Here is a 21,300-nt window from a genome sequence, read left to right on the forward strand (position 1 = left end):
GCCGGACCCCGCATCGTGCCGCTCCCCACCGCCACCGTACTCACACGAACCGCCTGGGGCGGCAGCTGCCGCGCCGCGCTCCCAGCACTGCCGTACTCGCGTAGTACTAACGCCTTTACGTGGGAAGCTGTTCGTTATTTCTAAACAAAAGACCCTTCCTCCCCTGTGAGAGAAGCACGGGGATCCTGTGCAGTCCCAGGCTGCTCAACTCACCCTGCAGCAACCGTGACCCCTCAGCAACACCCCGTACCCTACTGACACCTGTGCCATCCCACTTACACCTGCATCACATCAAGTAGTCAGTCTTTCCCCAGCCCCCTGCTATCCTTACAAGCCCAGCAGCCCTTTTCTGTAGTACCCAGCTGTGTCAATTACCCAGTTTCTGCTTTAGACAAGCATATTAAAGCACAGCTAATTGACAAAAGATGCTTTCCTGCCAGTTTCTGTCTTCAATTTTCCATCACCCTGAAATGAAGTCTTAAATCTTTAATATGTGTTGGCATCATTTGCTGAGCAGCACCTGGGGGCCCGGTGCCTTTGAGGTCCCATCTAAAAATTAACTCCTTAATTGAAAAAGTGCAAAACTACCCCTCCTGCAGCACCAAAAACACTCCTCTTAACCACAGACCTTCCACATATTCACCTGCTGTGCCAGCTTTCCTGTCCTCCACAGCCAGAACTGGAATCTGGTTGAGGAAACTCCTGGTTGTCTGTTCTGGAGTCATTTGAAAGCCACCCCCAGCTGCAACCAGCTTTGACAAGCGGAGCTCCTGTCCATAGGGTAACAGAGGCAGATAGGATTTTGCTGGCATGAAACACAGCCAGAACAGGGATAAGGCTCCGTCATCAGGGCGAGATCCTGGTCTCCAGACCAATGCTGTAATGCAGAAACAACCAGCTGAGCTCATTCTCTGGAGAATTCAGGTATTTGTTTTCCCTCACTAAATCCCCTTTAGCCATCTAAACCAAACACTGCCTCCTCCTGGGCTACCTTGAGTGGTTTATTCAGATTCTAAATAAAGATTTTGGAAAACTGATCTTACGGGGTGGGGAAAAAAACCAAACCAGCCGAGAAAAACAAAACAGGAACACAGTAGCATTCACAATGCTAATTTAGCCTAAAAATTAATTGGGTCCCGTTTTATAGAGGAATTTCCTCCTATGATCTGGGTTCTGCTATCTAGTTACATTCCTCATAATCCAGAGACCCGTCCACCTTATTCTGGTGGATCCACAGCCCCTCAAAGGCTTTTCAGACCTGATCTCCTGGCAAAGGTCACAACTGCTGCTGTTACATTATCAAGGGTTTATAGCATAAAACCAGAAATTAATACCAGAGAGAACATCATTTTGGCTAAAATAAAAATGACACATGGACTGGTGAGACCCAGGAACAGGAACTGTATGGGCAGATACCGCTGCCACAAGGACTCGTGCTGCTAACAGCCTCTCTTGGTAGCTTCAGCCCATGGAGATCCACCGATGACCAAGCAAACCCAGATGCTGAGGCCAGCCCCATTTTCCACAGTGCCCTTGGCACCGCGCACTCCTGAGGTCTGCAGAGAGCAAGGCACCTCCTACAGAGAGGTGCATTCTCAACCTCGTTTCTTTCAGTTTACTGTTTTAAGCTTCTTGTTCGGTAGTTCCTGATGGTTCTTGGCTTGTTTCCGTTTCTGGCCTAGTGCTTCCTTGTTCTCACCACCAGCCAGTTTGTCCAGGACTATAGCAGCCTCCTTTAGCAGCCGCATCTCCCGTTTTTCCTTCCGCTCCTCCATTTCCACTATGTCATCTGCAAACAAAGCCTTCAGAGGTGGGATCAGCTTCGGGATGGTCGGAAAGTCACCAAAACGTACCTGAAATACATCAAGAACAGGAGCATCCGCATGAGAATTGCTTTTTGTTCTCCTTCCTTCCCCTCTTTTGCCCGTGCAGCTGGCAGGGCACTGCCTCTTCCTCTGCACAGCACAGAGGAGCCTGAATCTTACAATTTTCAGATGCATTGACATTAGCGGACAGGTCATTATTTTGAGTCCTACAGCAGTCAGCCCACAGATCCCGTAAGCCAAGCCATTTACATATTTTCTTCACAAGAAATGACGCAGATGCTGTACAAGTTCTGATTGATTATGAGCTATTCTCACTGCTACAACTGCGTTCAATCCAATAGCAGCAGCTTTTGGCTCCTGGATGCCTTCTGCAGAAAGCCATTAAAGAAGCACACTAATTGAGAAAGGAGTGGGAATGGAAGCAAGATTAAGTTTTCAACTGGGAGTAGCAGGTACAGAACAGAGGTGACATGAGGAAAGTACCCAGCAAGTTAAGAGTGGACTTCTGTTCCAAAGAGCCATCGGCACCTGTGTCGCTCTGTGCCGTTTCCCCACACTGCTGTGATGCCTGCTGCCAGTAGTGAGAGGAGCTGTTGCAGAGGGGACTTACTCTTCAGAAGGAGATGGTGTATCAATACATTACTTACAAGTGCAGAACTTAATTCATGAGCAGCCACCCCAAAGTAACACTGAACCTTTCCCCACAGTCTGGCTTAAAGCTCTCTACTCACCCTCATGTGATCAAATGCAATTCCAACCTTCTCACTGAAGTCTTCACTGAACAGTGGGATCTTGGCATATCTCTGACTGAAGTGATTGAGCATGATGAACTCTGCGTTCATCTTCATCCCAGTCTGGATCGCCTGAGAGGTTGTGCTGCAAAAGGAACAGGTCACACCAGGCTGACTAGAACTGCCTCTCCAACATAGCACGGCAGGCTGCTCTGCACCAAAGATCATACCACACCAACAGCCAGCACTAGATACTACCCAACACTTGCCAAGCACAGGGTGGCCCTGCTCTCTGCAGGTGCATCCAGATGCCTCTGCCTTTGGCAGACTGCACTGGCGGCAAGTCTCTGAGCACAGGAAGGCAGCTGTAATTACTTGGAGCTCTGCATTTAAGAGCTCCTTAGAACTGGGGACAAGGGCTTATTCAAACACTTGTCCTAGGGGTGCCAGCAAACCCAGCTTTCTTACATTGTAATTCAATGTAATTCTGAGAAGCTGTTCTCAGGTCTCCCCACTTTTGCTGGGGGAAGCATTCTGTAACACTGGGTATAGTGGTCAGTTTGAATTGCACAGCTGCAGGGGTAAAATAACTCTTGAGCTTAGTCCTAAAATGTAATCAAGCAGAGGGCCCTTCCTTTGGGCTTGTCTATTTGTAGAATTGCTATCATCTACTTCAAAGCTTTCCCCATTTCTCTATGGGGATGTTCAGAGGACCCGAGAGAGTTACAGAGCTGGTGCAATGAGCAACATGCCCTTTTTAGTGCTGAAAATCTCTACGCACACCAGAACCATCTACAGGACTTGGGCCCTTCACCACCACCTCCAAGGACAAAACTCAGAACTCAGCATCTGTGCCTTCCTAACAGTGATAGACAACGGAACACACCCCACCTGTGTGTCTTCTCTATAGCTTCTTTTTCCATGCCGTCTTCTAATGTTGCTTCATGGATCAGCAGGGTAGCGTTTTTACCTGTGTAATCATATATATATTCAATCTTCAGTTTAATACAGACTAGTTCAGCTGCCTACGTGAACTCTCATTTCCTCCCCTAACCCTCGTGTTGCAGGCCAAGTGCCAAGGGTTTGGGGATGCCTGCTTCAGATGCTAACAGTCTGAGACCTTTTGCCAAGAGATATTTCAAGCAGAGGGTTTTTGTTACCTACCCATTTGTACTAAGGCCATGCAGGGCATTGTGTCACCAGAATAGACTACTTTCCAGCCAGATTTGTGGATCATTGAACATGCAAAAGCATTTTTACAGTGCTGGACTTCACAAGTCTGAAACTGAATAAGGATACGGGTGTTAGACCTCAGGTCCCCTCTTGCCCCTCACAAGCAACTGACCCTACCAGATCATCAGCTTACCTCAGCCAAGTCATAGTTCTCTAACAGAGAACTAACAAACCATTTGGCTTTAGGTTTGATGTTCTCGCAGCCTTTCACAAGAGACCGGGAAGCAATCATCCTGTGAGGGAGAAGAGAGAACTAAGGACAGGTACAAAGTAAAACCTGCTCTTATCTTCAAGCAGCCTATTTCTGCCATTTCTCCTCAGTTTAGCACCTTATGAACACATTACTTTCATACACTCATCTGTTTTAACCCTTGCTTTCACTATGCAGTGCCTCAGGAACTCGTCCAACTTCCTTCCCTTCCCACTGTCAAATACTCTCTTCCAGGAATCTTTTTTCACTTCCCAAGGAAAAGGAAAGCCTGCATGTAAGCCTCTCAAGTAGCACAACTGAGTAACAAATCCTATCTTCCCCCTTTGCAAACAGCACATCCTAGTTCAACACATGGCGCAAGGAGTCAAGAGCACCTTCAGCAAAGGGGTGTGGGGAATGGATGGCAGTAGTTTGCCTTGAATAAGGATCCAGCAAGGACATTTCTTAATACACCACACAGAACGCTCACTTGATGTCTCCGAGAATCTTTTCACAGTGGTTGTGATACTCGTGTAGCCATGGCATGATCTGTTCAGGTGCTACCAGAAACAGGGGGCTGAAAGCCTGACCAAGGGCTGCCTGGAAAAGCAAAGGCAGGGGGTAAAAAATTAGTACAGGGTGTATACCACATCAGAGAGAAGAAACACCTAGGGAAATGATGGTGCTTCACCACTCAGAAGTTCCCCACCCCTCACTCCAATGCAAGTTCAGGAGCAGTGAAACAACAACACTACTTACAAAAGCTCTCCGCCTCTCCATCAGGATGTTCACTAACCCCTACAAAGGGAATAAACACAACAGCGATCAGTAGTCAGAAATACCTGGAGTGTAGGTGGCAACAATGCTACTGCAGATCAGCAAGCTGCTGTTTTTCAAAAAAACTGTATAGTCACAAATATACGATTACTGCTTTCCCAGTAACTGCAGCTGGCTGAGCTGCAGTAACACTGTCAAAGTAGCTCTGACACTACACTGTCACACACCCCAAGCTGGTGGCCAGCAGCTCACAACACAAGCCCCTCAGCCCTTCCCAGTGCTGCTGTGTCTGCTCCCAAAAGAAGGGTGGAGAGCAGAAAGTCCCTACCCAACACCTCAGACCCAGTGTGGTTTTCAGACACAAGACAGCAGACCAGCAAACAGCCGGCCCTGGTCAAGCCCAGTCTAGAACAGACCAACTGGTCCTTCCGTGACTATTATTTGCAAAGCACTGAAGGAAACAGAGTTGGACACTGAAAAATTACAACTCTGGATGATCCCAGCAAGTCTGCAGGGACCCCAACAAGAAGGGAGAGAGGATTAGAAACACAGAGAGATTCAGTAGTGCCTGGGGATTGCAAAGGGGAAGTGCAGCCCCAACAGCAGCGCAGCCGACATTCATCAGCCGCAGCTACATCTGCATACATACAAACAAACAGCAGAGCATGCCTTCACAGAACCCCTTCTCCTTCTAACACAGCCAACCTACCGAATGATGATCGGTATGCATGTGAGACACGAACACAGCTACTATGTTACACAGCACTTGGTCAACTTGCTCTCCATAATGGCGACACAGCTGTCCAAACGTTCCTTCTCCACAGTCCAAGAGCAGAGATCGGGTAGGGCTGGCAAGACAAGTCACAAAGAAGTTTAGCAGACACTGTATGAGCTCTGACCAGGGCCCATTCAGGGAGGGGGATCTTTTGGGTTGGAAGTCAAAGAGCTCTCAGTGCTCTACATCTCTAAATGCTACTCCAGTCCTACCAGCCAAGGGTTTAGAAAGGCTGTTCAACACAGGACCAGAATGAGCTATGCAGACAGAAGTTGAACACACCCTTGGAGCAGATGGTAAAATGAATGAACGTTAAATGTTGGGCTATACAGATGGCTCTCAAGTCTTCTCCACCTACAGAAGACAGGTGCCTGAAACTGAAGTCCTGCAGGTGCCACAATAGAGGCACTCTCCCTGCATCATCAACGCATTGGTCAAAACAGCCCTTGGGTAACACCCTCTTGAGACACTGAGCCTCTCCAAGCAGAATGCATGGCACTGGGATTTACCTGGTATTCACTAGCGTGGAACTGACATTTCGAATTTTCATTGGAATGGCAGATCCTGTTCCCAAGAACACAATTTCAGGATAAGCACCCACATTTCCTGGAGAAAACAGACAAGAATTTGTAAGTGAATGTTACCCACATACTGCCCAGTCAGATGGCATTTAGTTCAACAGCCTAGTAACTCCAGAGTCTAAGTGTCCAGCACATTCATTACTGCCTCCCTCAGCCCCTGGCTTTCCTACAGCAGCAAGGTTTACAAGGGAAGACAGAACAAGCACCAGGAGGGGCTGGTGGGGAACACGAAGCTGATGGAGGAGAAGCTCAATATAACTGGGCAATGTGCGCTTGTAGCCCAGATAGCCAACCATGTCCTGGGCTGCACCAGAAGAAGTATGGCCAGCGGGTCGAGAGAGGCGATTCTCCCCCTCTACTCTGCTCTTGTGAGACCCCCACCTGCAGTACTGCATACAGCTCTGGGGCCCCCAGCAAACAGACATGGACATGTTGGAATGAGTCCGGGGCAGCCATGAAGATGATCAGAGGGCTGCAGCACCTCTCCTATGAAGACAGGTTGAGGGAGCTGGGCTTGTTCAGCCTGGAGAAGAGAAGGTTCCAGGCAGACCTTATAGCAGCTTTCCAGTACCTAAAGGGGCTGACAACGAAGCTAGAGAGGAACTTTTTACAAGGCCGTATAGTGAAAGAACAAGGGGTAATTGTTTTAAGCTGGATGAGGGTAGATTTAGATTAGATGTCAGGAAGAAATTCTTTGCTGTGAGGGTGGCGAGGCACTGGCACAGGCTGCCCACAGAAGCTGTGGATGCCCCATTCCTGGCAGTGTTCAAGGCCAGGTTGGATGAGGCTTGGAGCAACCTGGTCTAGGGGAAGGTGGCCCTGCCCATGGCAGGAGGGGTGGAACTAGATGATTCTATGACTTAGGAGCACCTTTTAGGCAGCAGGAAAACTGCATGTTCACAGCTTTGTCTGGGCTCTGAAGCAGCAGGTCCCCAAGACCTCCTGCTTCCCATTACACTGATCCAAGACAAGTTGTTGATCCTTACCTGGTACAGCAGACAGGCTCTCTTTGCACTCCTTTACACGAGTCTGGAAGTCAGGGAGATCCAAGGCTTCACTAACAAATGCTTCGTGATCACAGACAGTCACAGCATCTCTGAAACAAGAAATGTATCAGGATGAGGCAGGACAGGAACTCAGAAGACAGCATTTTCCAGAGCAAAATGCCACATTACTGTGCCAAAACAGCCTAACCACAAGGGGTCAAATGCTCCTTCCAAGTTCGTTTTGGGGGGTGGGGGAAGATACATCCATGAGCGTGGCGTGTGCCAAAAAGGCCTGACTGGGGTGGGCCATGCCACAGAAACAATCACAAACAGTGACTGCACTGAACTGAAGAAGCTCCTGCACTAGTACTATGCTGCCCTGCGCTGTCCGGACCCAAGGAGCTGCCAGACACTAGAGGGCACCGCAAGGCAGCTCAGAGACTGCTGGAAAGTAACGGCCACCGAAAAGGGCTCCAGGCACCACTCAAAAGCATAAGAGACCTGTGCTCTGGTCCTACATCACAGCATATGCAGTACTGCAAGCCTTCAGACACCTTCAGCAGAGAAACTTGAGCTCTTCTTGGCATCTGGGACCTCCTAATCAGCCCAACAGACAGAAATTTGAGCCATGGCAGCTGGTATCCCCTTGTACCACGTGGTCCCCTGTCCTTAAGATCCTCACCGAGCAGCTTCATCTGCTTGTCCACATAGCAAGCAACAGTAAAGACCGCAACTGTTTAACCACCTGGGGCTTTTGGCTCCGATACCGTTTGAAGACCCAGAAAGCCTAATAAGACTCTCACTGGGCTCCCCAAAAAGTCTCTCCTTGCCACCCCACCTGCTCTGACACAGCCATGGCTGGGTGCACAGCACCATATGAGGTCAAACCAAAGGACAGAGGAGCACATGAGGCTGCAAAAGCAAGGGACAGAAACAATAATCCAAACCACTGGCCAGGTGGTGTTTTCACTGCTTCATTCATCCGTGCCCTACACCTTGACTGAGACTTTAAAGTACAGTGACACACCCCTCAAGACACAGTTGATAGCATAGCTGCCAGTAAGAATCTGCAAAGGATGCTGACACACCACCCTGCCTCAGCACAGACTCACAACTGAACAGCTGCTTCAAGCCAACACCCAAAACCCCGGCAAGTCAGAGATTCCCACTGACCTCTGCCATTCCTGTTGTGGTCTCAAGTGGTATTTCAAGAGGCACTCTCCTCGAACAATGGGCACGCTACACACAGCCTCTTCTTCCTACAGGGAGAAGAGTGACATTTAACACCTTCTTTGCTCAGGGGCACGAGGTACACAGGCAAGCAGGGCCTGGCCTACCTTGCTCTGGTAGGTGGTGAGCAGAGGGAAGATCTCTGGGTGGATGAGGTTCAGCTGAGTTTGGATCTTGTAGCTGCGTGGGTTGTGCACCGCAGAGCAGTTTTCATTGAGCACCAAGTGCTGAGTTCCAGGTCCAAATCTGTAAGACGACAATAAAATGCACAACAGCTTCAGCCCCATGTTAGAGTTGGGCATATGCATGCACCTGAGCCACTAGCTAAATTCTCATCCGAGCCAGCAGTCCTGCTGTCAGCTATTTCTACTCCGGGAAAAACATAAAAACATGCTGCTGCCCAGCAGTGATAGGAAACCAAGTAATCAGAAGATCACATACCTTTCCAGCCATTGCTGGTAGCGGCTGTCTCGAAGCACTGACTCTGGAGTCATGTGAATAATCAAGGCCACCTGGTTCTCAGGGAGTCCCTCCTGGTACCTGGGGCACATTCAAATAAAGAAATACCTGTGCTTCAGTCCTCCATCACCTTGGCATCCCCTCCCCTCTCCCATCCTGGTGCTACTAGAGATGCTGCCCTTGAAACAGGCAAAGTACAGATCTTAAGAGCACAGCCCAGGACCTAGAGGCTCCTCATCACGGTAGGCGTAAGGTTCAAGACTCAAGCCCACTATTTGCTGACACCTCCACTCTTCCCCCCAGGGCAGTTCCTCTCCTCCAAGAGCAACATCATCCGCAGAACCTTTCAGGAGGCCAACAGGCTTCTGCGTAAGCCCTGCAGAGACGTTACATGCAGCCCAGGCACACACGGAAGCAGCAATGTCTGCACTGCTCTGCAGCAAGACACCAGTGCACGCTTCCTTCTCAAGAGGCCCCTGAGGGAAGGGAAGACATGCCTGGGACAGTTATAGAATCCCACATGTCCTGCACAGACCTGCCCTTCTTAAAACGTCCAAAATGCACCACTAAGCCTTTCCTGCATCTCTAGCTCCTTAACAGTGCCAAACAGCTCAGACATCAATCACAAGAACCAACACATCTAGAACAGAACAAGAATTTCTTTGGCAAAGCTCAGCACAAACATCTTCCCCCAAACACCCCAGGTCACTCAGCCCCACTACCTTCGGAAGGTCTCGTTTTCACAGATTGCATCCACAAAGCCCTCGTGAGGACACTCCAGCACAATGAACACTGGGCCAGGATCAGCAGGGGTGCACAGTTCTTCAGGAAAGAGCTGCGGGCAGATACGCAAAGACCACACCACAATCAAGCTATACACATGCAGCTCCTTCGTGCATCATTGTGTCCAACTCTTTTGGCAGCTGCTCCATCAGCCATCTCCTTGCAGGCAGCTCCAAACCAGCTCTTGCAATGCTCAGCAAACCCAGCCAGCACAGTTGTTCTTCCCCTTCTGCTCCCATTACACAAGTGCATTTTGCTATGTAACAACAAATCCCAACCCCAGTCTCAGAGCAAACCTCAGCCTAACGTAAGGAAGGGAATTTCAGCAGCTCCTAGGTTCCCACAGCAGACTTAGATGGTGGCAAAAGCATGCTTAAGAAAAAAAGCCTTTGTGCAATTCTTATAACACAAGCATATGTCAGTCCTATCTCCCAGGTTATGATCTTCACTTACAGATCACCTGGGACATGGCCAGAGCCAGCTCTGCCTCTCACTTCAGACCAGTGTTTGAGAGATTAAGATCATGCACACAGGAACCATTGAACTTCTCTTGGTCTAAGAGGTGCAGGCAGAGTAAGGAGGGAATGATAGCTACACAGGCATTCAAATTCCAGACTTAAAACGTGCAGGGATTAACTCTACTAGTTCACTCCTATACTTCTATCAGCTTTGGGAAGGGGAGATGAAAAAGCTCTGACGAACAGCAGATATACAGCCATAGTCACAAATGAGAATTTCAGAGCAGACTTCCCTAATCATATCCCTGCAACAGGCCTAGACATGCCCTGCACCAGAGCCACATTCAGCAACAACTTGGGGCAGGAACAGGGGCCAGTCACTAACCAAAAGTAGCCACTCAAAGCTCAAAAACAGCAATCCCCATGCCAACCTCTTAGCAGGGATGAGAGGGAATAGGCAGACCACCATCATCCAACCTTTCCTCAGGAATGGGTATAAAAAAAAAATCTAACAAAACACATCCCAATACCTACTGGGAGGCAAAACATTCTGCACAAAATGATTGTCACCCTGGGAGCCCACTGAAGGAGGGACAATGGCAAAGCCAGAGCAGAAAGCAGAAAACATCTTACCTCTCTGCCTTCAAAAGTGATTCTCTCCCCGTTTTTGAGGGCTGTAATTATGGGAAGAATGGCTGGAGTTCCGCTGAAAACAAGGGCATTGAAATATTTAGCTTGCCAACATCAACATGCCTGGTGTTGTCCCGTTCCCCAGGCTGGGATCTTGTACTCACACTGGCAGGCCCATCTCTTGTGCTTTAACTGCTAGGAATTTTCCCTTCTTTGGGTGAATCTGAAAGGAGTTAAACAGAATTATCAGCCAAATAAAGAGGGCCAGGAAACAAGAACCACATACTTCCAGTTTAAATGTTCCCCAACAAGCCAAGGGAATTTCTTTTCAGTTCCACAGCCACTAGTCTAATTTACCCCTAAAAAGCTTTTACTAGACTTTCTGGTTTCCAAGATCACACTGCTGCTTCTTGCTTCCTTCTTTAGCCAAGTAGGCAGGACACGCTTCCCTACTGTAACCACTAAACAAAAACTGAACCCGTATACTCTTAACTAGCTGTCCCATGAACACTTCTAAAAAACACGTTTCCGGTTCTTACACATTCCTACTCATGCTGCAGTTACTCTGACCTTTGAAATACAGAATCACAAAATACCTTCAAAGTCCTGCTTGAAAATGCTATCTCCAGTTAAATCTACTTAGCGAGATAAAACAACATGAGGAAGCACTTCTTTACCAAGAGGCCAGTCAAACACTGGATTGGAGTCCTTAGAGAGGTGGTTTATGCCTGAAGCCTGTCAGTGTTTCAGAGGCATTTGGACAATCCCCTTAACAATACACTTCAACTTCTACTCAGCCTTGAAGCAGTCAGGCAGTTGGACTAGATGATCATCACAGGCCCTTTCCAACTCTATTCTATAGCCTATTTTACATTGGTTTAGAGATCTTCGTGTCCAAGCTTACTTTACAAAGGAAAGCCATCACCAGGTCAAGATGCCTGCTTGCATGCTTCTCTTTGTCACCTGTAAAAGAAAGCAAAACAACTCAGAATCATCACTATCATTTTTCTTTAAGCCAAAATGTGTCAATGTTTGCTAAAGCATTAAGAGGAACAGTGTCACCCAGCCCATTTGGAACCCAGCAGCAAAATGTTACGAGCACCTAAGCCCTGAGAGGCCACGGTTTCAGCTACAAGAAACAAAATAAAGTTCAAGACTGAAAAATAATCAACCACAGCATCCACTCGTAATTAAATTACAAAGGCTGAAGCACCTACTCCAGTCAGGGGCAAACTACTGCAAGGAGTAATCACACCCCAAGTAGGAATCACATTCAATTTCTAGGCCTTATTAGTTCTGCATCAACTTCCAAAATACCAGAACTCATTCTGCTCTATGTAATTCTTCACCTGAGCAGAATTCTCTACAGATCTCACTTCCAGAGGGCAAACTGCTCACAGGACAAATGGACATCCTTAATTTGGCATTATTTCACTAAAGCTGAAAAGGTCATTCTGTTTTCTTCACCTGTTTTCTTTGGGCTTCCTTCTTCCTTGCCTTCCTCCAAGCTTCCTTCCTGTGCAGTTCTTGGAGATCCAGGCCCTGTGTCCCCTTTAGGGCTATTTCCACCTTGGGTTGATACTCCAGGACTCTGAGGCAATGTACTTACAGTAGCTAGTGGTTTTCCTGTCCCAAATCAAATAAAACTAGACAAAGATCACTCAGTCAAAAGGGACAGCTAAGAAAAGCATAAGTAGCATTCCCTCTTCAGTGACACTCATGTTTAAATGGCACCAGAATACAGAGCTCTTCCCCCAAGTCTGACTTGCACATGCTAGTCAAACATTTCAGAAGCTATCCATCGTCTAAGTCCTTCACATTCTCTCAAAACTGCTAAACTCTGTCAAGTCTGTGCCTGTACTCCAGATATCACAGTTTCCAGCAGCAAGAAAACTCAGATGGCTAAGCAAGCCGAATCCAGTGAAGTTTCACATGTCACTCTATACACCCACACCTAAAGGAACAAACCAAGACCCTGACTCAGCAGGTCTTCTTTCTTTGAAAGAGAACCTTCTTCTGAGAAAAACATGCAAATTAACAAACCTCTCCTTACTCAGGCCTGCAAACAGAAACCACTCCTTTAACAATAAGCATAATTACTGAATAAGTGCTTCTCCTGTCTAACCGCCACATCACATGCTCACCTGTAAGAGGTATTTGGTAGACTGTCATCGTCTCATCCTTATACTCAGGCTCTGTGTGCAACTGCACAGCTGAAAAGAGTACCAAAACTGGCATTAACAAATTAATAAGGAGATTCATACTCTACAATACTTTAAATCAGGAAAATACCTTTTCCTCTTTCTTAAAAAGACCCTACTGCATGTCACCCTTCCCTTTCTCTGCCCAACTGCAAAAATCAATGAATAATTCAAGTTCTTAAGAAACCATTATCCACAAAAAGGATGATGATACCACTGTAAGAGTTCACTGGCAGACTCTCAAGCAAACCGCCTGTACAGTGCTTTAAAACCAAATGCTGTCTACTGGTCAGACAGACTGGCAGCAACCTACCAGAAACAGAGCTGTAAACACTGGGTGTTTTCCAAGACTGCTCTTGTGATGTTTTTGAACAGTGTATCACATCCAAACAAATGTTTAAAACTTTCTTTGAGCAGACCTAAACCAGAGGCATTTATTCTGAAGTTATTACTGTTCAATGCAACCTTGGCTGCAGCTGAAACAAAAAGTTCATATTCCGCCACACATCACTGACCTACGTACCTAAATCCATCCTTTTTAGGGGCCCAGGAAAGAGTCGAATGGCTTTCAAGTAGTTTTGCTAGAAAAGAAACAGTGTATCAGGAGGCCCTGCCCAAGCAGGGCAGTTACAGTTACCCCCAGTACAGTTACTTTCACTATAGTCAAACGCTCAATGCCCAGTCAGGCAAAAACTGGGCAGCACATACACATAGCCAGCCAGAAAGCACCGGGCAGGTGCCCCGCCTCCAGCGGGCACTGCTCATTTAGAAAGAGAACATAAAACACAGAACCACTCGCCCCATCCCTTCTATAAATCTAATTAGTCAGCAGAAACCACAAGGAAGTAAAATAATGCTGATTGGAAATTTTCACCCTACACATGCCATTAGGCTGGCAGGGATCACATTAAGCAGGAGATCTGAGACCAAGTTTCTATTAAAAGAAAATGGGAAGGGAGCAGACGGGAGAACAAAGGATGCCCTTTTTCCAAAACATGATTTACCAGAATATTAGCTTAAAAGACAGCTTTAGGGAGCTGAAGTCCGATGCCGTCCTACATATAACCGAAGAGATTTGCTTTTTAAAGCCAGCCCTTCTGGCAGAACCTTCGAGCTGGCACTACCTTCAAGCTGGCACTAACTCAGACTAGCATTTTACACCTGCACGATGTTCACTCCTTTGATACCAGCTCTCCCAATTCCAAGGTAAGATTTAGCATTTGAAGGGTTTGTTCTCCCTTCTGCAAGCTTCCTCTACTTACCAGCTTTGGTGGCCCTAGGAAAACACATCTTTGAAGCCCCACTGCCTTTAAGGTGAGAATCATACCTAAAAGCAAGCAGAGAAACAGCTCTACCACTGGCCCGCGGATCACACAAGACCCCTCTCAGCACTCAGGACTGCTGGGCCTCTCCATGAAGGCCAGAAATGAACTCTGATCCAAATTCAATTTTGTCTCAGCTTTCCAGCTGCTTCAAAAAGTCAGGTATCTCTGCAGATAAAAAAGGTATCTAGAGATCTTGACAAGTCACAATTTGGAGCAAGTTACCTGAACAGATTGTTAATCTCCTTTCTTGGAGGTTTCCAGAATTTTAATGGACAAGATCCTAAGTGACCTGTTCTATTCCCACCCTGCTTTGAGGACAGGGGTGGGCCAGAAACCTTTGTAGGTCCCTTTGAATTCAAATTAGTCCAACTCCCGAACAGCTCCCTGCTGACAATGCAACACTGGTAATGCCTTCTGCTGTAGATTTAAGATAAAAAGCCAGGCATGCTGGTGAGGCAGCGTCTCTACCACCCCATATTCACGCACACCATAGCGGAGACCATACCACAGCGGGAAGCACCGCAGAGCCCCACACACAATCAGAAGCGCTCTGACAGTGCCTCTCCTCTCTCCACTGCTACAGTAGAGCCCCCACCCGCACCACCCATCAGGCAGCCGGCACGGCGACCACCCCTGGCCTTGCCAGCTGCTGCCTTGGGCTGGGCTGCGCCGGGGGCCCCCAGGCAGGGCCCCGCTCACCTGGCAGCCCACCGACGTTAGCCCAGGCCACTCGGCTGAGGAAGATGCTGTCCAGATGGGAGATCTTCAGCCTGAGAGACGAGACAAGGGTGAGCAGGGAGCGATGCGGCCCCGGGACGCCCCCCACCCCGACTCCCCAACTTACTTGTGCTCCTGCATGGCCCGCTGCGTGCCCTCGCCGCAGTTGAAGAGATACCTGAGGGGAAGAGGCGTCAGGGCAGGCCGTGCCGGGCCCCCAGCCCAGACGGGGGCGTCTCCGCGGCCCCGCACTCACCGGTTGAAGTCAGAGAAGACGTAAACGGCGGCGCCGGCGTCGCGGCTCCCGGCCGCCACCACCTGCACGTAGACGGAGTTGGGCCCCGCCAGGCCCGTGCCCGCACTGCGCCGCCGCTCGCGGGCCCACACGTGCCTCGGAACGTCCTTGGGCCGCCGCGCCGGCCGCGCCGCTGAGGAGGCCCCGGGCTCCGCCATGGCCCCGGGCTCCGCCATGGCCCCGGCCCGGGCCAGGGCCCCGGCACCGGCCGCCGCCGCCACCAGCCGCCCCCGCGCCAGGCCGAGCACACGCGCCAGGGCCCACATCCGCGCGCGTCCCCGAGACGCGCCTTACGTCATCACTAAGCGCAGCGGCTTCAGAGGCCGCCCTCGCCACGTGATGAGGGAGAACCAATAAGAAGCCAGAAATTGCCCCCGGCCACCCGCCAATCAGGAGCCTCTCACGGGCTGGGCCGGGCCACCGTCCCCTATCACGTGACAGGGATTAACCAATCGGAACTGACGCAGTTCTTCTTCAGTCAGGGAGCGCTGCATAGCCACTAGCAACGCTGTAGCCAGCAACGCAGCCATGGCAACGCGGTAGCCAGCAAAGTGGGCCATAGCAACGCTGGTGCCTAGCAACGCGGTACCCAGCAGCTTGGGCCCTAGCAATGCAGCACCCAGCAACGTGGTACCCAACAATGTGGGACCTTGCAACGCAGCACCCTAGTAACAGGTAGCCAGAAACGAGAGCCCTAGACATGCAGTACCAAGGTCCCTCCAAAACAAATGACCCTGCGATTCTCAAGCCTCCTCCTCACCATTTCCCCCTGCTTACAAGCTCCTCTTCCATATGAGCCTCGTTCAGGGCCTGTTTACAAATATTAGATGATCCAGGCCACAGCTCTGTTTATTTTTGAGCTCTCTAAACCCACTCTGAAGTCTCTCGGGCTTTCTGTTTGCTTCAAAAAGAACTACTAAATTTTACTGTAGCCAGAGTACCTCAACATAAACAATCCTGATCATCAATATCCCTTTTCTTCTTTACTTCCAAAGGCAAACCTTATCTTTCTCTGTGCTTTGCTTTACAAACACTGCCTCCCTTTATTCTTCGTGCCAATGCTCTTCCCTTTCTTTACCAGTGTCCATGCAAGCACTTGGGGGACCTATCCAAACCTCCAGATCCTGCCACAGCTGTTTACATCTGTTCTGCCAGTCTTTCTTCAAATCTATAATTCACCATTTCTTCTTCTGACTCCCATCTCTTCACACAATAACTCAAATTAGCATGGTATTTTTTCCTGGTTTTCCCCACTTCTGGATGAAATAAAAGATTTGTTCCTTTGAATGGCAAAGCCTTTCTTCATGTACATTTTACATGTTACAGCCCTGCAGCCTAAAGCTCACTCACAGCCCTTGGCTCTGTTCCCTGTAGCCACATAGGAAGGGAAACATCAATTTAGATCTTAAATTGCTTTCCACTAAAAGTTGACATTTTCTAAAGATGAGCACTCTATCTGTGCATTCCTGCTCCCCTGCTGCATTGTTTCCTCCCTGTATCAATGATTTTCTGCTTAGATGAATTATCAGAAAGTATGAAAATACCTCTTTCTGTGTGTGCTTAATGCAATTTTTTTCACCTTTGGGATCACAAAAGCTTTTTTAGGGCTCTTACCAGCTGGCATGGGATTTCCAGCCAATGTTTCTTTAGTTGGTGAAATAACTAAGATGGTGTGTGGTATTTTTCATCAAATGATTCCTGGCAATTTTGTCCAACCTCGTTGGCTTGGTTTTGTGTGCACAGGCCAGCATTTAGAGCTGTGACTTCACTAAAATGCTGTAAAGTGACAAAACTGCCTGTAATAACAGTCTTACGAAGATTTCACAGGAAATAAATAAAAAACTCTGAATCTGATCTGAGGTTCATACTAATGGAATGATCTGAGGTTCATGCTAATGGAAGCGCACGACTGTCCTTTGCTGTTTCAGCTGGAATGTTGCCTGGGCAGCTTACATACTGGGGAGAAATTTCAAAGACTCATTCATGGTTCAGGAGGAAATGTCTTTTATTTTACAGTTTTGGTCCTTGTTTTGGGTGAGAGTGGCCCTAGCCAACAGATTTGTTGGCAGAAAAGCAGTGACATCCCAGAGTTTAGTCCCTATAGTACTTACAAAGTGAATGACTTGCGCATGTTGCCAACTTAATTCTTGCTGCCATTCAGATTTCCCTGGAAAACTATCTTTTAACTTATAGATAGGGTGCTTGATTAAACTGGGAAAGATCTTGGTTTCAAATTTTCAGTGTGGCCTTGCAAAAGTTTGAAATAGCTCTCTCTCTCAGAATTTCTGAATGCTAAAGCCATCCTCTGCTTCTCCAAGCCATCTGGAGTGGTACAATTGTGGTCTGCTGGCACACGGTTTGGGTGCACAGAGGCAGAAAGCTTTGCCTGGGTTGTGATGAGGACCAGGAATCACCCAGAGACATGAACTCTGCAGACAACATCTCTGTATTTCTCAAAGCCACTCACGTAGCACTACAGGGACTGACTGAAAATGGCTCATGCCCTTGGCACGCCAGAGGTCCTGTTCTGAACGGGGGCTGGGGTCCACGCAGGGCAGCGCCTGTGTGCAGTGCAGGGTGTCAGGAGCACACCCAACAGCACGCCGCTGTCTGACACCTTTGCAACATCCATCAGAGGTGCCCAACAATGGGCCAAGGGCTCCCTCATCTAACTGAGGCTGTGGAGATCAAAGCCTGCCTCCCAACCGGGGGAAGCCCAAGGGAGTCAGCAGTCTCCTGCCTGTGTGTTCTTCCAGCGCTCCTCGTGCCCCTGCGCTCAGTATGAGGCGTGTGGCCTGTCCCCGTGTCACCCTTCGCTCCCCCCTCCTGCACACAGTGCCCACGCTGATACAGGCAGCCTGCAAGTAACCACCAGTGATCCGGGAAGCCGCGGTCAGTCTGAACCCCTGCCGGGGAGGGGGGTGAAGCAGAGTACTGCTGCAGGAGCAAGTGTGTCTCCTGGAACAGGTCTCCCAACCCTTTGATAATAAACATTAAATTACAGTCTAATTTCTCCCAAATGCCTCATCTTTCCAGCCTGTGAAGATCACATACGGTAATCAGCCCCAGCTTGGAGAGTCATTATAAAATCAGCGCTGCCTCGGGGCTGTGAGGAAATGCACCCCATCTGGCCCACTGATACTTAAATAACACACAGTAATGCAGAGTTTGGTTAACTAATTCAGCTGAAGCGATAACATCAGCCATGCCGCAAGATAGATTTAAAATTAATATCCCAACAGATACCATGAACAGACAAGGGAGAATTATCTCTTGAGACTTTCCCAAGATGATACTGATGCTTCCATTTGTTTGCTGACAGAGACTGTATATTGTACTGATTACCCATTACCCCCTATAGTCTGGAGTTTTATTAGAAGAGCAGGTTTACATGTAGATTAAAGACAGCACGGGACAATATGGAGAGTTTAGGTGGGTCAGTGGCCCTTGTGAAATTTGTTGCTTGTAAAGATAACCAGTCTGGCCAAGGTAGGAAGCAAAATTAATGGAAAATAGAAGACCTTGAGGGCAAAGCAATAACCACAATATACTGGTCTCAGGCAAAGGGATTCTCCCAGAGGCACCAGGGAGCAGGAGAGGGCACTCTGAGGGACAGGTCTGTGCTGCATCACAAAGCTGTTACACGTCTTGCATATACAGAGACAGAGCAGAGAGAGCAGCAGGCATCATCCAGGTGTTACCAAAGTGAAGGTCAAGAAGCAACTTGATTATTTGCACGTGCACCTTCAGAGAGAGAAAACGCCAAGTACTAATGGGCCTTCTAACACGGTGTGAGTAGCATTAGCCGTGACCCAGTAGAGAGCAGAAGCATCTGGCTGCTTCTGTCCTAATGATTACGAATAAAACGTGGAGCATGAGGTATGCAGGGAAACAAGGCATTGTATGGAGGTCTGTGGGCACTAGCTGTGTTCTCTGACTGAGCTGACACAGGGATACCTGGAGCCTGAGCTCAGTTTAGCTCTTCCCTACCCTCTCTGGGGGAGAACAGCACTGCACTGCAGGATCCCAGCTTGCTGATGCTGTGGTGCTGCTCTGTAGGGCTCTTTATCCCACAGCAAACTTTGCCTGGGCTGTAACCAGAGCACTACAGAAGTATTTGCAAAAAAGGAAGTACACCCACAGAGAAAAGACCTAGACCAAGACACATACTCTTGCTGCAGCTTACAAACCGTGGAGTTAATCTGTGTGGCAGCAGGAGCCTGCCATGTGTTTGCTTTCCATGGGGAAGCCCACCCTGGTTACCCTGGTACCATGAGACCCCAACAAGGCTGGAGCTTCCCCACAGAAATGCTCTCCTCTGCCTATGTCCTGAGAAAGAGCCAACACACCATGAAGAGAATAGACTTTCCATATGACAGCAAACAAAAGAGGAATGACGTTAGAGCCGCAGTGTCACAAGCACCATCCTTGGAGCAAGCTGCCTGCCCACACAGTTTTCTATAGCTCTCAGAAGGGGCTGATATTATCCAATTACCCCTAAATCTTCTCCTCTAACATACCTTGACAGGGAATTACATGTGAGCAAAAGTTTCTGAGTGAACCTTGCTCCCTGTAAGACTTAGACTCCCTTCCGAGTAACAAGCGTAAAAATCCCCAAATCACCAGGTGCATTGCGGTGAGCCTGCAAAATGGGCTGCACAGGGCCATGGGAAAGCAGGCTCTCACAGAGGGTCCCTCTTGCTTTGCGTCACAACATGCAGGATCAAAACCTCAAAGTATTTTCCTTAAATCCTGGTGCAGTACTACGGTGGTGGATTTTACCAGCAAACCTGTTGGTTTTGAGTGATACAGTAACTGCAGTTATCAATGAAATGATATCAATGACAATCAATGATCAAGAACAGACAACTGAGGAATCCAGGAGGAGAAATCAATCTGACAGTGCTGATTTTGCCATAAACGTGGTACTTGAATGGAGGTAATTGATAGGATTACCCCAGGAGTGAACCTTCAGGTGGTTTATCCCTCAGATTAGTGGCATTTTGCTGAAAAAGCCTTGTTTCCCACCAACAAATAATAACAATACATGACAGAGGAGTGGGAAAATTCTCGAAAGGTGGCACAGGATATCACAGGCACTGCCTTAGCCAGTGAAACCTTCAAAAAGACAGAAAATAAAAAGGAAAAAATACAAGCAGCTAAGCAGGAAAGAGAAACAAATTCCTTAGGCCACAGAAATACTTCGATAATTTGATTTCAGGGAACGAACGGCAAGGTGTAACCCTGGGAGCTTCATTAAAGAAGAGTTTACATTTCTTATCTGTAATCTCACAGACCCCCTGGTCCTGTTTGTGCCAGAAGACCAGATGTATGGATATGTCTGCCCCCTGCAGAGGCTAATCTCCCTCCCACTCACCCTTGTTGGGGAGATATTACTTTCTGCTCTTTCAATGAAAGGAAGGCAAGTGCTCTGCACCCAGCTGCAGGGGCTCTTGATTATTTTCAATTCTGGCTGCCAAAGTATAAAGTTCATCAATTCCTGTTGTTTTGAGAAGGAATGGGGTCCTTCCCTGCAATTTACTCTCTGTCCTCTGTCCATGGCACATGAAAACCCAGCTGGCATCATCCAGCTGAATTCGTCGCTGGTTTTAAGTGAGTTAGATGAGGAGGAATACAAACCGCTTCCCCCTGCTACTGCAGGAGACGGGGCCCTTGGAAACGTGTTAACTGAGGCTTCACCCACCTGCCATGAAGCGCAGACTCTGTGGCACAGACCTGGGGGATGGGGACAGCATGCAGCATTTGAAAAACAGCGCTGTCAATTCTGTGTGTTGGTTATCACAGTCGTGTCCGTTAAATCAAGGCAGAGCACTGGAAAATGCCCTGTGCTCTCTGCTTTTTCAGGTCAAAACTTCATTTAACTGGGACCGAAGTGAACACTGTAGACTGCAGAGTGGAGGGAAAGCCTTTAGAGGGGCAGATAGTAGAAACTGGGTTGAGACCAGGAAATTGGCTGTAGAATCGATGCTAAGGAAATCCAAAGACCTGGAAATACGACAACACGTAGGCAGAACATGCAGGCAGCTTCAGCCTCACCAGACCTTCCTCCTCCTCCAGCCCCCTGCTGTCCAGTCCATCACCC

The 21,300-nt window shown here is 48.4% G+C and overlaps 1 protein-coding gene across 1 annotated transcript; it reads right to left on the minus strand.

Moving 5' to 3' along the window:
* Positions 1 to 988: 988 nt before the first annotated feature.
* On the minus strand, positions 989 to 15,478 carry ELAC2 (elaC ribonuclease Z 2). The gene is made up of 24 exons (XM_040580635.1): positions 15,159 to 15,478; positions 15,030 to 15,080; positions 14,885 to 14,955; positions 14,123 to 14,187; positions 13,384 to 13,441; positions 12,804 to 12,872; positions 12,127 to 12,285; positions 11,564 to 11,622; positions 10,824 to 10,882; positions 10,663 to 10,735; positions 9,511 to 9,623; positions 8,771 to 8,869; positions 8,437 to 8,575; positions 8,273 to 8,358; positions 7,100 to 7,209; positions 6,042 to 6,138; positions 5,467 to 5,605; positions 4,740 to 4,778; positions 4,471 to 4,580; positions 3,924 to 4,023; positions 3,722 to 3,842; positions 3,449 to 3,527; positions 2,558 to 2,702; positions 989 to 1,853 (listed from the first exon to the last, which is right to left on the minus strand). The coding sequence occupies exons 1-24, from the start codon at positions 15,461 to 15,463 to the stop codon at positions 1,611 to 1,613; spliced, it is 2,589 nt and encodes an 862-aa protein (XP_040436569.1). The 5' UTR covers positions 15,464 to 15,478; the 3' UTR covers positions 989 to 1,610.
* Positions 15,479 to 21,300: the final 5,822 nt, after the last annotated feature.

Source organism: Falco naumanni, chromosome 1, assembly GCF_017639655.2.
Source record: "Falco naumanni isolate bFalNau1 chromosome 1, bFalNau1.pat, whole genome shotgun sequence".
NCBI lineage: Eukaryota > Metazoa > Chordata > Aves > Falconiformes > Falconidae > Falco > Falco naumanni.